The sequence below is a fragment of the Lonchura striata genome, chromosome 3, assembly GCF_050655825.1.
Source record: "Lonchura striata isolate lonStrDom1 chromosome 3, ASM5065582v1, whole genome shotgun sequence".
NCBI classification, from domain to species: Eukaryota; Metazoa; Chordata; class Aves; order Passeriformes; family Estrildidae; genus Lonchura; species Lonchura striata.
In genome coordinates, this window is record NC_140705.1 from 44,755,494 (window position 1) to 44,767,947 (window position 12,454).

The window sequence follows — 12,454 nt, forward strand, 5'->3', positions numbered from 1 at the left end:
TGCGGGCATGCCGTCCCGGGAATGCGGGCACATCCTCCCTGGGATGCGGGCATGCCGTCCCGGGAATGCGGGCACATCCTCCCTGGGATGCGGGCATGCCGTCCCGGGAATGCGGGCACATCCTCCCTGGGATGCGGGCCCGCCGTTGCCAGCAGGCAGCGGCCGCGCCGCGCACGCGCCCGCAGGTGGCCGCGCATGCGCGTCGGGCGGCCCCGCGGCGCGCGCGGTTGCCGTGGGAACGGCGGGCGGCCGGGCGAGGCCGGGGCCCTGCGGAGGCGCCGGCGGGCCCCGACCGAGCGCGCCGGGCAGCGCCCGCTCCCCCCCGGCCGTAGTGCTCGTCCCTGGGGTGCCGCCCGGCCGGGCGGGGGCGAAGGGCGGACTGTTGCGGTAAGTCGGGCGGGAGGCTTTGAAAAGCGGCCCGGAGACCGATAATCCCTGTGCCGCTTCCCGGCAGCTTTCCCGTGCTCGGGAGAGAAGCATGATTGCCAGGTGTGGGCTGGGACAGCGTTACTCCACAGGTGCTGCTTATTTTGGGGGGTTCCTCTGGGACGTGTTGTCCCACGGCTGCCCTGGAAACCTAACTCCACTGAGAACTCAACTCTCGTTAACTCCGTTCTTGCTTCTCTTTGATAGCGGTTTCTCTGCGTCAAAATTTCACCGGGGTGAAAGTGCATCACTTGTGATTGGTAAGTTTCTCTTAATCAGAATTATGTCTAATAATAGCTATAGTTTACATATTCCTGAAAGGAGGATCTGGTGAGGTGAGAGCCTATCTCTACCGTGCCTGCAGTGAAAGGACTAGAGGAAATGGCCTTAAACTGAGATGGGGAAGATGCAGATTAGATATTAGAAAAAGAAAATTCACTGTAAGGATGGCCATGCAGTGGAATAGGTCAGCCAGGAAGGTGATGGAGTCACCATCCTTAGGAGGCCATCTGGATCTGGCGCTGGATGATGTGGTTTAGAGGTTACAGGGGCAGTGTGCAGTTGGCTGTTGGACTTGATGATGTTAAAGGTCTCTTCCAACCTCAAAGATTCTGGGATTCTTACTAAACCTGCACCTGTGTGCTGTTCTAGAGATTTGCTAGGCAGACAGAACATGGAGTCAGATGTCAGAGAGCAGAGTTCATAGCTTGAATGCAGGGCTTCTCCTCACTGTACTTAGTGATTGCAGATACACCCACTCTGCACCCTGGCAATTAAATGGCACTGGACTTGAGATGGGAAAGAGGATGGTAGAGGCAGTGTGAGATGGTAGATGCCATATCTGATGTAGTCAGCCACGTGTCTCTCACCTTGATTGAACTGAGATAAGAGCTGTGAGAGTACGGCTGTCTCACTTGTGGACTTTGCTGGGACTAATGTGTAGATCCTGTACTGCTATCTACTTCTTTAAAATCTTCTGTACAGCAACAACCAGACTTCTGGAGTGAACAACTGGCGAATAAAGACAAGAGCCCAAGTATGGCTTCTCAGACGCTGCTGTGATACTCTTCTACCTCCCAGCAGAGAGTCATAGAGGAGCTCTTCAGGTGCAAGTTAAAGGCTGTTTGGGAAATGGTGATAGTAGAGAGGGACAAGATTTGTATGCACCAGTTATACTGTCCCCATTGGCACTGCAGCCTTCCCTCTGTTTCCTGCTGGGACTGGGGAACAAAATTACAGAATCACAGAATAGGCTGAGTTGGAAGGGACTCACAGTGATCATGAAATACAGCTCCCAGCCCTGCACAGGACTATTGCCAACTGCATCAGACGTAAGGCCTACAGAAAAGACCTTCCAGCTAAGGTCCAAATTCTGGCTCACAGTAGTTGGGGGAATAGGGAATGATAATCTACCTTGCTTTTTCCAGTGAGAACTGACTGTATAAATTTTTCTAAACAGACAGCTGTAGTGGAACTCTACTGTTTTTTTAATCACATTGTAATAGAGGGAAGACTAAGGAGCAGAGAGAAAAAAATTCAATCACAGTGAAGACAAGTAATATATTAATGGTAGTTGGAAATACTAAAACCACTGATAGTCTCAGGCTCCTGATCTGTGCCTGAGGTTTTTTAAATTATGTATCATTTAGTGAAAGAGGTTGGGGCAGTTCTCCTTAGCATCCAATTTTGTGTTGGATGTGCAACAATGAAAGACACTGCCAGAATGTGCAGGCTCTCAAAGAAAGAAGAAGCAGCTGGAAAAGTTCAGCAGCAGAACAGGAAGAATTGAACTAAGAAGCTAAGGATATAAGATTTTTCTTTTTACTCCATAGTTTAGAAATAACCCAGGTGATGGTGTCTGATCTACTGTCAGTTCATTGTCATAAACTGTGTGAGAGAATAGAAGTTACCAGATGGTTTGAGTCACAGTGCAGAGGAATTTTGCATGGTGTAAGACTCACAATGAGTTTGCTATAAAATGACAAGGATATTATCTACAGAGAACTGCATCATGATAGTGATGGATTGTGGGTCCAGGGGGTTATGGACCAAGTCTGTCACTGCCCAATGCATTTCCCAGAAACTACAGCAGGACAGAATGCTCACTGGAAATTTGGGTTTATAACTTTATATTAGTGTTATCTTTCTTTGCTTGTGTTTGGGTGTGGGTTTGGGAGTAATTTCTTTCAGAGGAAAAAAAATGGCTTGCCTGTTCTTCCTTGTTTCTGCTTATCAATTGCTGATAACTGTTCTTCAGTTACTGATAATGATGCCTCTGACATATTAGGAAGCTGCCTTTGGTAAGGTTGATAATATATATTGGGTTTTTCCTGAATTGGAAAAACCTATCACTTTGCAGCATATTATTGAATTCCTGTTTTGGCTGTGATGTTTCCTAAGTAACTGGGTGTCAAGAAAAAGATTTTCAATGGAATTGTAGAGGACCACATCTGGCCCATGAAGCACAGTGATGTATTTTAGTATCCTGTGAAAAAACTGAAGGTAGATCCTCCATGTCACATACTTTCTGTTTTTGAATATTTTCCTACAGAACTGAGGAATAGAGAGAAAATGCATTATCAGTTATTATTTCCCACTATTTCAGCACTGACTAGGATTTACTGTGGTAGCATAACCAGTGAGGAATTAATAATGTGTAATTTAAAACTAGCATAATACTTTGTGCCATTCACATATATTTTCCAGTGTTCTTCCTGTGAAGTACTTTGCAGAGGAATGCAAGCTTCAAAGACTGAAAATAGAAGAAAAGCAGAACCATTCTACTGGCTGTCAGCAGCAAAGCCTAAGACCAGTTCTGAGATTGTAAATGAAGCCAGAGATGCTTTGCGAACAGTAAAAACTCAAAGACCATTCTCACCTACAGATGAACAAAGGAAACTTCTTGGGTCTCACTCTTCACTGTATCATCAAAATAGATGCCCTGTACTGTTTAGGTACTGTGACTTTAAGATTTTTTCAAATATCCTTTAGCAGCAAGAGATTTGGTACTGTAATTATGCTTCCGGTGGTTATTTTCCCTGTGTTAATCTGTATTCCTAATCACATCCTTTGCCTTCTTCTAATGATCTTTACTGTTGGTGTTAATCTAGATGTCCAGGAACTTTCTCTGGATTAGAGCTACCAGAGGGAGTCACTACACTAGTTTTGAATGTGGAGAATAGTATAAGAAAATAGTCTGTTACTTACCTTTTCTTGAGACAATTGAACACTTTTAATTGAGATAGTCTTCAGTTTTTTCCTAGAACATGTGAAAGCTTCCTTGTTTCCTATAACCCATGTGCTAGATCTTTTTTCAGAGCCTTCTGAGATCTTTTAAATATGAAGTTTTAGGTCCTGCAGTTTGAAATGCTCATTTTTAAAGTTTTTACTACCTTAAAATTATTTCTAGGTGGAATTTTGTTAACATGAGGTGCTCTTGTCACTTTTCCTTTCTTCCCTTTCCCCATATTCACTGGCAAAGGGAAGAAGCATGCAGTTAAAAAAAACCAGCTGATCACACAGCTCTGGGTCTGTTTTATTCTAACAATGTTTCATTTCTTCATTAGTCTTGATACATCCAGTTATGATTCATCTGAATCAAGACCAAATTCTGGTGTTCGTCTAAGTCCACTGACTCATGTAAGTACTCTGGAAATAACTCAGTACTGATATAAAAATATGTGCCTTGGTAGTGTTAGGAAAATAAATGATTTAAAGGCATTTGGGAAAAATGGAGGCTTGTTGTAACATTAGTCTGAGACTTAAAAAGTCAGTTTTGTAATTTTTCCCCCAAAAGAAATCCCAAAATAATTTAACTACTTAAATATTGCTATATTGCTTTGTGATTCTAAGTGACATTAACAATAATCGGAAGACTGATACTTGAATCAGCTTTCTTGTGTAAGTTTACTAAAATAGGTGAAGTTCGTGAGCATGAACATGTGCCAACAGCGTGCCCTTGCTGTTAGAATGTGGCTGATGGTATCTGGGGCTGTATTAAGGAGGAGTGTTGGCAGCAGGTTGAGGGAAATGGTTCTTCCCCTCTAGTCCACACTGGTAAGGGCACGCCTGGAGTGCTGCATGCAGTCCTGGGTTCCACAGTACAAGACTGACATAGAGCTACTGGAGGGAATCTGATGAACAGCCCCAAAGGTGATGAAGGGACAGGGAGACATCAGCCTGGAGAACACCAAGGGAGGACCTTATCCATGGTTGTAAATATCTGAAAGGTGGGTGCAAAGAGGATGGGGCCAGCCTCTTTGCAGTGACTGGACCAGAGGCAGAGGGTGGAGACTGGGACACAGGAGGTTTCCTCTGAACCTCAGGAAGCAGTTTTCCTGCTGTGATGGTGATGAGGCCTCGGCACAGGTTGCCCAGAGATCTTCAAAAGCTTCTTGGGCATGGTCCTGGGCAACTTAGTTTATTTAGGTGTCTGTAGTTGAATATGGGGCTTGGGCCTCCAGAAATCCTTTCCAACCTCATCTATTCCATGTTTCTGTGAACAGTAACTTGAAGGTAACTAGGTTGCTTTCTATTTGGCTTACATTTCTATAAAATGTCACAATTGTAATTTATTTCAAAACAGGTAGAGGTCCTTTAAGAACCTCTTTTTTTCCTCTGCAAAAGCTGTGAATTTCTTTCAATTTATAAGTGTATCTGCTCTTTCACAGTTTTTTTATATTTAGTCTTTAAATATAAAATTAAGTCGCAACTGTTTGTTTAGTACCTGAGATAACAGAGCATGCTATAGCAATTAAATTTGCATGCTGTATACATTGCTTTTTCCAGACAGGAACCTTTAGGAAATTAGAGGAAATAGCCAAGAAATTTTATGCTTTAGTAATTTGGATAAGGGAATGTATTTACATGAATCAAGTTTAAAAATTGTGAGCATACTTCTATTTAGATTAAGTATATCTACATTTTCATTTAAGAACTGGTGTTAAATTTTCATGTATTTTGTGTGTGAGAGTGGAAAAAAGTTAGCGAAAACTACCGACCAATGCAAAACCTGCTTTTTTTTTTTTTTTTCTTATCAATGGATTTAAGTTAATACACTGTAAATTAAGAGTTTGTATTAATCATGGTGGTTGTAAGTAGTCAGTCTCACCTGTTGGCTCCTTATTACTATGGAGAGCTCTGCAAGATCGGCTGGAAACTTTTTTCTTTATTTATTTTAAGGAAATTGGTATTGATTTTAGAGGTCAACGCTTTTATGTGGGTCAAGGACACAAAAAGTGCTTGGTACTAGAGATCCAGAGACTTGATCACCTTTTCTAAGGTGCAAGATACTGACATAAAACTAGGAGTTTCACGTTTCTGGATCTGCATGATTTGTCTCAGTGTGATAGAAAGTAGAACATATTTGGAGTGTTTTGGAAATACTGTTTTAATGTCCAAAGGCAAATCAAAGAATAGATATATCTCTAGAATTGTTAGCTATAGTCATTGGTACAATATTTTCTTTGATAAATAAGCTTGATGCAGATGTAGTTAAATGAGTACTTATGAGGAATAAATAATTCTGAGTTGTTCTACTCAAGCTAGGTTTTTTTTTCTGCACCCCTGAATGCTGGCTTTCTGTGGTGATAATGGTATAGACATCTGGTTTGTTTGGTGCAGTGGTATAATTAGATTCAGGATGTGAAAATTTCTTAATGAGCAAGCTAGTGTAACTTCTGTTCTATTTTGAACTTAGCCCTTTCTTAGAAGTTATGTGGCTTTCTTTTTTTTTAGTTTTTTACTTAAATGAAAATTAAATTATCTGTGCTTTTGTTGAAAAGTCTTTTTTATTTTTGTCACAGAAACCAGTAGTAATAATTTCTGAAAAACAAGATGAAGCTTCTTCTGTTTTCCATCCAACACCACCTGCTGATGCTGCAGAGGTTAGAAAAGTCAGCAGTGCTTGCAAAGGCTTATTTAGAGCAACTTCTCTGAAAGATTTATTTTCTGCTAAGGTGGTTCCTCTGGATCAGAGTAAGAATGTTTTGATACATATTATTTGCTGGAAAGATAACTGCATGATGGGTTTTAATATTGGTAATTACATTAATTATTAATACATTAAAGGACTTGTGTGTCCTTTCAGTGTGAATTCTGGAAGTATTTAAATGGGTGTAAGGCAGTTTTGAAACTGTGGTTTCCCAAAATAATGCTGGCTTGCACTACTGAAAATGAGTTGAAAATTACTCAGGTACCTCTTCTTCCTATAGGTTTCCAAGTAATTGAATTTTACTGAAAGTTCTCATCAGTGAGTAAAATTAACATTACAAGTGGACATGCTTAAAGAGATAATGAGAGGCCATCATCTACGGAGAATCCCTGACAGATTATTGAGCCTAAAATGAGGAATAAAAAGGAATTATATGTTTTGACAGGCCTCCAACTACATCATATTTGTTGTTAAGAGTTTCTTTACTGGGGATTTAATAAAGGTCACCAAATGTGGGATTTAAAAGTAATTTTCTTGAAGATGGGAAATGGAATCTTGGCTTCCTCCATGCTGGCTCATAATAAAGTGTGCTGTGAGTCTCTATTTCAGAAGACTCATTTATAGTGACAGTTCTTACATTGTCTGGGATTGTTACTTTACATGATAAACTTAATATCTCACTTTTTACCTACTAAACTTGACTTCATTTTTATTTATTTGTTCTATAAATATGTCTTCATATAATGTGTCACTTCATGTAGCCTTAATAAGCTGATGTTACTAATTGAAGAAGTTGAGAAGCTAGTGTATTTGTAACCTGCCTTGGTCTCTTGCCCTTTGGGATCATGCAAAAGTTATATGAGGCGTTTTATTTGTGGAGGTTCTTCTTGTGTGTACATAGAAGCTACCTTTTTCCTGAGTTCCTTCATAATATTCAGGTCCTGAAATACAATCACTTTTTTCTCAAGGTGCAGTCCACCTGTTTGTAAAAGGGAAATAAAGAAGATTAAATATTAAAACTTTAAACACAACCCCAGAAGACTAAGAAATACTGTTCAGAAGAAGACATTGACTACCTTACTCTTAATAGTCTTAAGCTTTCTCACCTTTTAAATTGATACAAGCAAATTTTGATAATGTAACACAAGCAGTAATTAATAACACTTGAACAAAATGTGTTCTCTTTGACCATTTCAGATGAAGTGAAGCTTGATTTTGAAGAGCCAACCATGATGATGAATAATTTTGACAGAAGTAATAATAACTGCTTAGCAGAACAGAAGTTGTACACATCATTTAATGATGAGAGTAGACAATTAATTTGTTATGGGAATACCAGCAGATCAGGAAGTGAAGACTCCATGGAAGAGACACCAGGAACATTTTCACTTCAGCTTCAAGGAGAAAGGTCAGCATTGGTCAAGTATGGTAATGTGTATCTTCCATACAACCTTCTTCCTAGATACTCAATTATGCAAGTATCAAAATGCTTAAAATGAATGTAATTTGAAGGTAACATTACATATGCTTCAAAATGGAACTGTGTTTAGATTATTAGAAAAATTTACATTTATTCTTTTAGGAAGTTTCTGCATTCAAGTGACTGATTTGTAAAATATTGTTGGTAGAAATTTGTTCTGTATGATCTGTTTGATCATTAACATTCCAAAACCAAGTATTTTAAACACTGTGTGTAAAATCCTCAAGTGTAAATTTGATGTGCTTGCTTTTGTAGTTTAGTCCTGTTATTCTAAGGTGCTATATCATCTTCACTTAGCTTGACAGATGAGTAGAGTCATGCTTTCAGTTCTGGTATATGATCATACACCGAAACCAGGCTTAAACTCTTTAGCAATAGAAGCAGAATTTTTTGTGACTTTGAATTTTTAGTTCTTTTTCTGAGCAAAAAGGTGTAAGAGATTAATGAGACCTGCATGCTTGCAGTCTGTTTTTACTGGCTGGACCTGGAATGTCATATCCATTCTTTAATTCATAAGTTATTTGTTTTTCTTTTGATTCAGTTGTGAATTCTTGCACAGGGAGGAATAGTCCTGTGGCATTATGTATAGTTGGTGTTTCAGTTGCTGCATTAGAAATCAGATGAACAATTGTTTCTTGCTAATAACATTGACAGATCTGGCAATCTCAGCAACAAAGAATGAAAAACACTTCATTTTCAAAACACATCCTTGTAAAACTTGTTCACTATTAAAAATATGTATTTGCCAGTAGGTATCTTCTTTCTAGCATGTTTGTATGCTTAGGGAAAGGTTATTTCCCTGGATATTCTTAAGCACCTTTGATATTAAAGATTATGTTCTTAGTTTTGTAAAATGAAAGGCCTTTCATTTACTGACTTGCTGATAGCACTTAATAATTCAAGCAAATTTTGTCCATTGAGGCTGTTATAGTAAATTATACATAACAGAGCTATCATAGCCCTCTTTTATATTAAACTATAAGGAGAATTTTAAAAAAAGACATATTCTAAAAGAATGAAGACTTGTAGCAAAGAAAAAACTCCATGACTGTGGAGGAAAAATGAGAAAATAAGAGCAGAGGTGAAAAATGTAGGTAAAAAAAAAAGAAATTTAAGCACCAAAGAAAATACTTTACTGCAATATAATTCTCTTTAAAATCAGTGATCTAATAACTTCTTAGATAAAGACTATCTAAGACTAAAGACTGTAGTTGGACTGTCATACTACATAAAGTACTGTATTTTAAATTTTGTTTAAGAAAAGTTCGGTGTGAAGTACTTCAGTGTTGTAGTGGAAATGAGTAGTTCCTTTTGTGGAATATGCATCCTGCTGTGTTCAGTTCTGCTTTTTGTTTGGGTTGCTGTTTTGGTTGATGGTGTCCAAGTGCCTCTAACAGGAAAGGATCAGTTGATATTTTGCTAATTCAAAAGAATAACCTTCCTTCTCAGTCATCATTTTAAAACTTGCATGTATAATTGACCAGCTAACCCATTAGGCATGCTTCCTGTCTGTTCAAAATTGTACACTTCTCCTTATAAGAACAAGAGCTCTGCAAATTTTTGCTTTTGCATTTTGTTACTGGTGCTTTTTGCAATCATGAATCTCATACATCAGTTAAATTAGATCTCAAATTACTGGCTTAACATAATACAAAAAATTGTTTTCCAATATTGTTCTGACTAGTTTTCTCCAAAATGGAAGGGGAATATACATTCCTTCATCTTTCTGTGTTGAATGCAAGATCTGTATTTTTGAATGGCCCATTTTTATTTCTCCTGTGAGCTGTGGATGATTTCTTGAGTCACAGCTGATTTTTGCCAGTGCTTAGAAAGTGAAGCTTCCTGACACCATTTAGGTGCTCATATGGCTTAGAGCACCACATATATCTGCAGTGCTGCAAGATGCACAGGAAAAATACAAAATGCTTTCCCTTTAGCCACAGACAAAGGTCTCTCATTTTGTATCAGCCCAAGCGGTTCATCCCATCACATGATGGGATAGGTGTGGATAATCTCAGCTGCTCTCATATATTCTAACTCCTTGCTAAAACCAAAGAGCACATTGCTTCAGTGTTTGTGTATGATACTACACAAGTCAGGCAGATCACCTTGTTCTCTGTGCTTTTGTGAGTTCAGAGATGTCATTCTTCATCTGACAAGGCAGTTGAAAGGTACCACAAACCTAGCCTTCCGTATGGTTTGCTGAGTTTGGTCTCCATGATAGTTGTATATAAAAGGCTCCAGAACCATAGAGGGCCTGTTGCAGTGAGAGATTTGGCATTCTTTCTCAGTAGAGCATGTTTACTAGATGATTGATGATTGTAAGCTTAGATTACATCTGGTTCTGTATCATAAATACTTGAGGCATCTTGTGTAGGGTTACAAGATGTTTTCTATTTAAAGTACATTGCATTCAGGAGTAATAGGATGAAAGCTTAAAGGAATGTCAAACCTTTTATTCCCTAGTGTTGTGTCATTCTCTATATGAAGCAGGTGTCAACCTCAGTTCTGTGTCACAGTGACTTAAAATCCTTGCAGGAATTAAGCAAGAGGATTGTAGAAATAGTACACTTCATACAGGGAAAGGCGTGTGGGACTCCCCTTTCCCTACAATTCCTATACATGTACTGAAATAACTTCCCTAGTAAAACCATTTTTCTGCTAACGAGGGAACAGCAGAGCATGGCAAAATAGCATGGCAGATTCCTGACTTTAGTGCTATTATATTTATTTTAAAGAGAACAGAACGGAGGTATTCTAGTCCAGCAAGAGACTTGATCACTTTCTATCTCACATTCTTTTGTTGTCCCAAAGACTGAAGAAAGGAATGAACAGTGCTCATGAAATCACACCTGCCTTATAAAGGTACTGGGGGAAAAAAAGAAAAGGACCTTTTGAGGGGAAAAGTAATTTGCCATTTTGTTTGCAATTCTGTTTTGCAAATGACAATCTAGATGTAACAGAATAGGTATATTAATTGCATCAGATTGAATTTATTGGCATGTTGCCTCAGGAAAGCTAGAAACAAGTTCTGGTAATCATAAGGAAGCTCAGTTGTTTTTACATCTTCCTCTAACCATTGTGCCTTGCCATCTATTATGATTGCTATAGAAGTGAAACTTCTAAAATGTTTTCTGCATTCATATATTTCAAGAGAAGTGTCAACAGTGATGGCAGATTTGCTGATGAAGAGCAACAGTTTCCTGGGTGTGAAAGAATGACGACTTTTTTTTTTCCTACTCCAATATTCTGAAAGCTTAGATGTCATTCCAGGACTTCTTAAAAGCAGAGGTACCTTGAGTGAGGAAGAGTTTGGAGGCAAACAGTTCATTTCCAAGTGGCCTGTTCTTTTTTTAATAAGTGAGTTTTATAAAGTGCTACAAAAAGATCAGAAGGTACTGTAAAGAAGATATACTGTGTCTTGTTTTCTCACCATTGCTGTCTTTATTAAATGCCTGTTTTACAGTATCCTTGAAATATATTCATCTTCCATGAGAGTAGTTTTCTTGTGCTTTTTTAGAGTTTTGGAATATTTAAATAGGAAATGATAAAAGCAAAGGTTTAAATGATAAAATGAATCATATATTCATAGAATAGAGTGGATTGGAGGGGAACACTGGAAATTACTTCTCTCTGGTTGCTTAAACTACCTTCACATCTGTGCTCAGAATACATATTCTTTTTCTCTTCAAAGAAAAGGATTCCCATGGATGAGAGAGATTTTTTTTTTCCTGAGTGGAACACCCATTCTTTTTTGTTCTGGATGATTTTTTGAAATGAGTGACGTGGTGTGGCTGTTGGTTTGAAGTATGGTGTAGCTGACTCCAGACTTTTTTCAGAATTTTTATCTTTTTTCTTTGTTTTTAAATTATGTATATTGACAACTTTTGGAATTCTCATAAACACAGGGAAACAGGAAATTAACCTGCTCCCAACTAATCTTTATCTATTTCTGCCTCAGTTCCACTGGCTATTTGGACCACTGATTTCAGAAAGAAACAATTGAGTGGTGGGAAATCCTTCACAGGTGGAGCTTTCTACAGTGTTTTCTAGATCGTGACACCTACCCTTTCAAGAAAGTACCTGGTTTGGTATAGGGTTAAGGGACACTGAGAGAACATCAGGAAAGAAGAATTATTTTTTTCAGAACTTATTATATCTAAAGAAAAGTGTATGAGGTAACTGTTACCTCTGGTCTCTGAGCTCACAAAAGAGACAATGGAGTTTAGGCTTATTTTTACTGTGTACTCTAAACAGTCTTTCCCCACTCTAGCACTTAGTTTCAGGCCAGTGCCATTGGTCTCCAAATCTGGGAGATCTAGGTCTCGAGAGTCCTTAATACCAATTGAATTGCAATTCTGGAATGGGCAAGTGTGCCATGCAAAGGATAGAGAAGGAATGTCAGTTCAGTCTAGGTAGACCTGTAGTAACAATGGATTTAAATTTATTTTCTGTTTAGAAATGCAATGTTTATTCAATATTCAAGTTAGGAAGATGATGAGGATGTGTTTTTCAGAGTCAAATATATTTAGGCTAGTGATTTAGATATTTTTTGTGGTTAGAATTAGACTTTCGGTTGTCTGGTTGCCTAAAGATACTCTGTCACAAATAGATAC

General features: G+C 38.6%; 1 protein-coding gene across 5 annotated transcripts in view; it reads left to right on the plus strand.

The window, feature by feature from the left end:
- Positions 1–238: 238 nt before the first annotated feature.
- The window catches only part of ARMC2 (armadillo repeat containing 2), a 69,957-nt gene continuing 57,741 nt past the window's right edge, over positions 239–12,454 (plus strand). For 2 of the 5 annotated variants that reach the window (XM_021553773.4, XM_085574974.1), the window contains exons 1-6: positions 239–387; positions 634–686; positions 3,133–3,380; positions 3,993–4,065; positions 6,231–6,402; positions 7,556–7,766. In XM_021553773.4, the coding sequence (XP_021409448.3) occupies positions 3,163–3,380; positions 3,993–4,065; positions 6,231–6,402; positions 7,556–7,766 (674 nt within the window). In that variant the 5' untranslated portion in view covers positions 239–387; positions 634–686; positions 3,133–3,162. Of the gene's footprint in view, positions 388–633; positions 687–3,132; positions 3,381–3,992; positions 4,066–6,230; positions 6,403–7,555; positions 7,767–12,454 lie in introns of those variants that run through there. The other 3 variants (XM_085574973.1, XM_085574976.1, XM_085574975.1) reach the window with 3 other exon arrangements.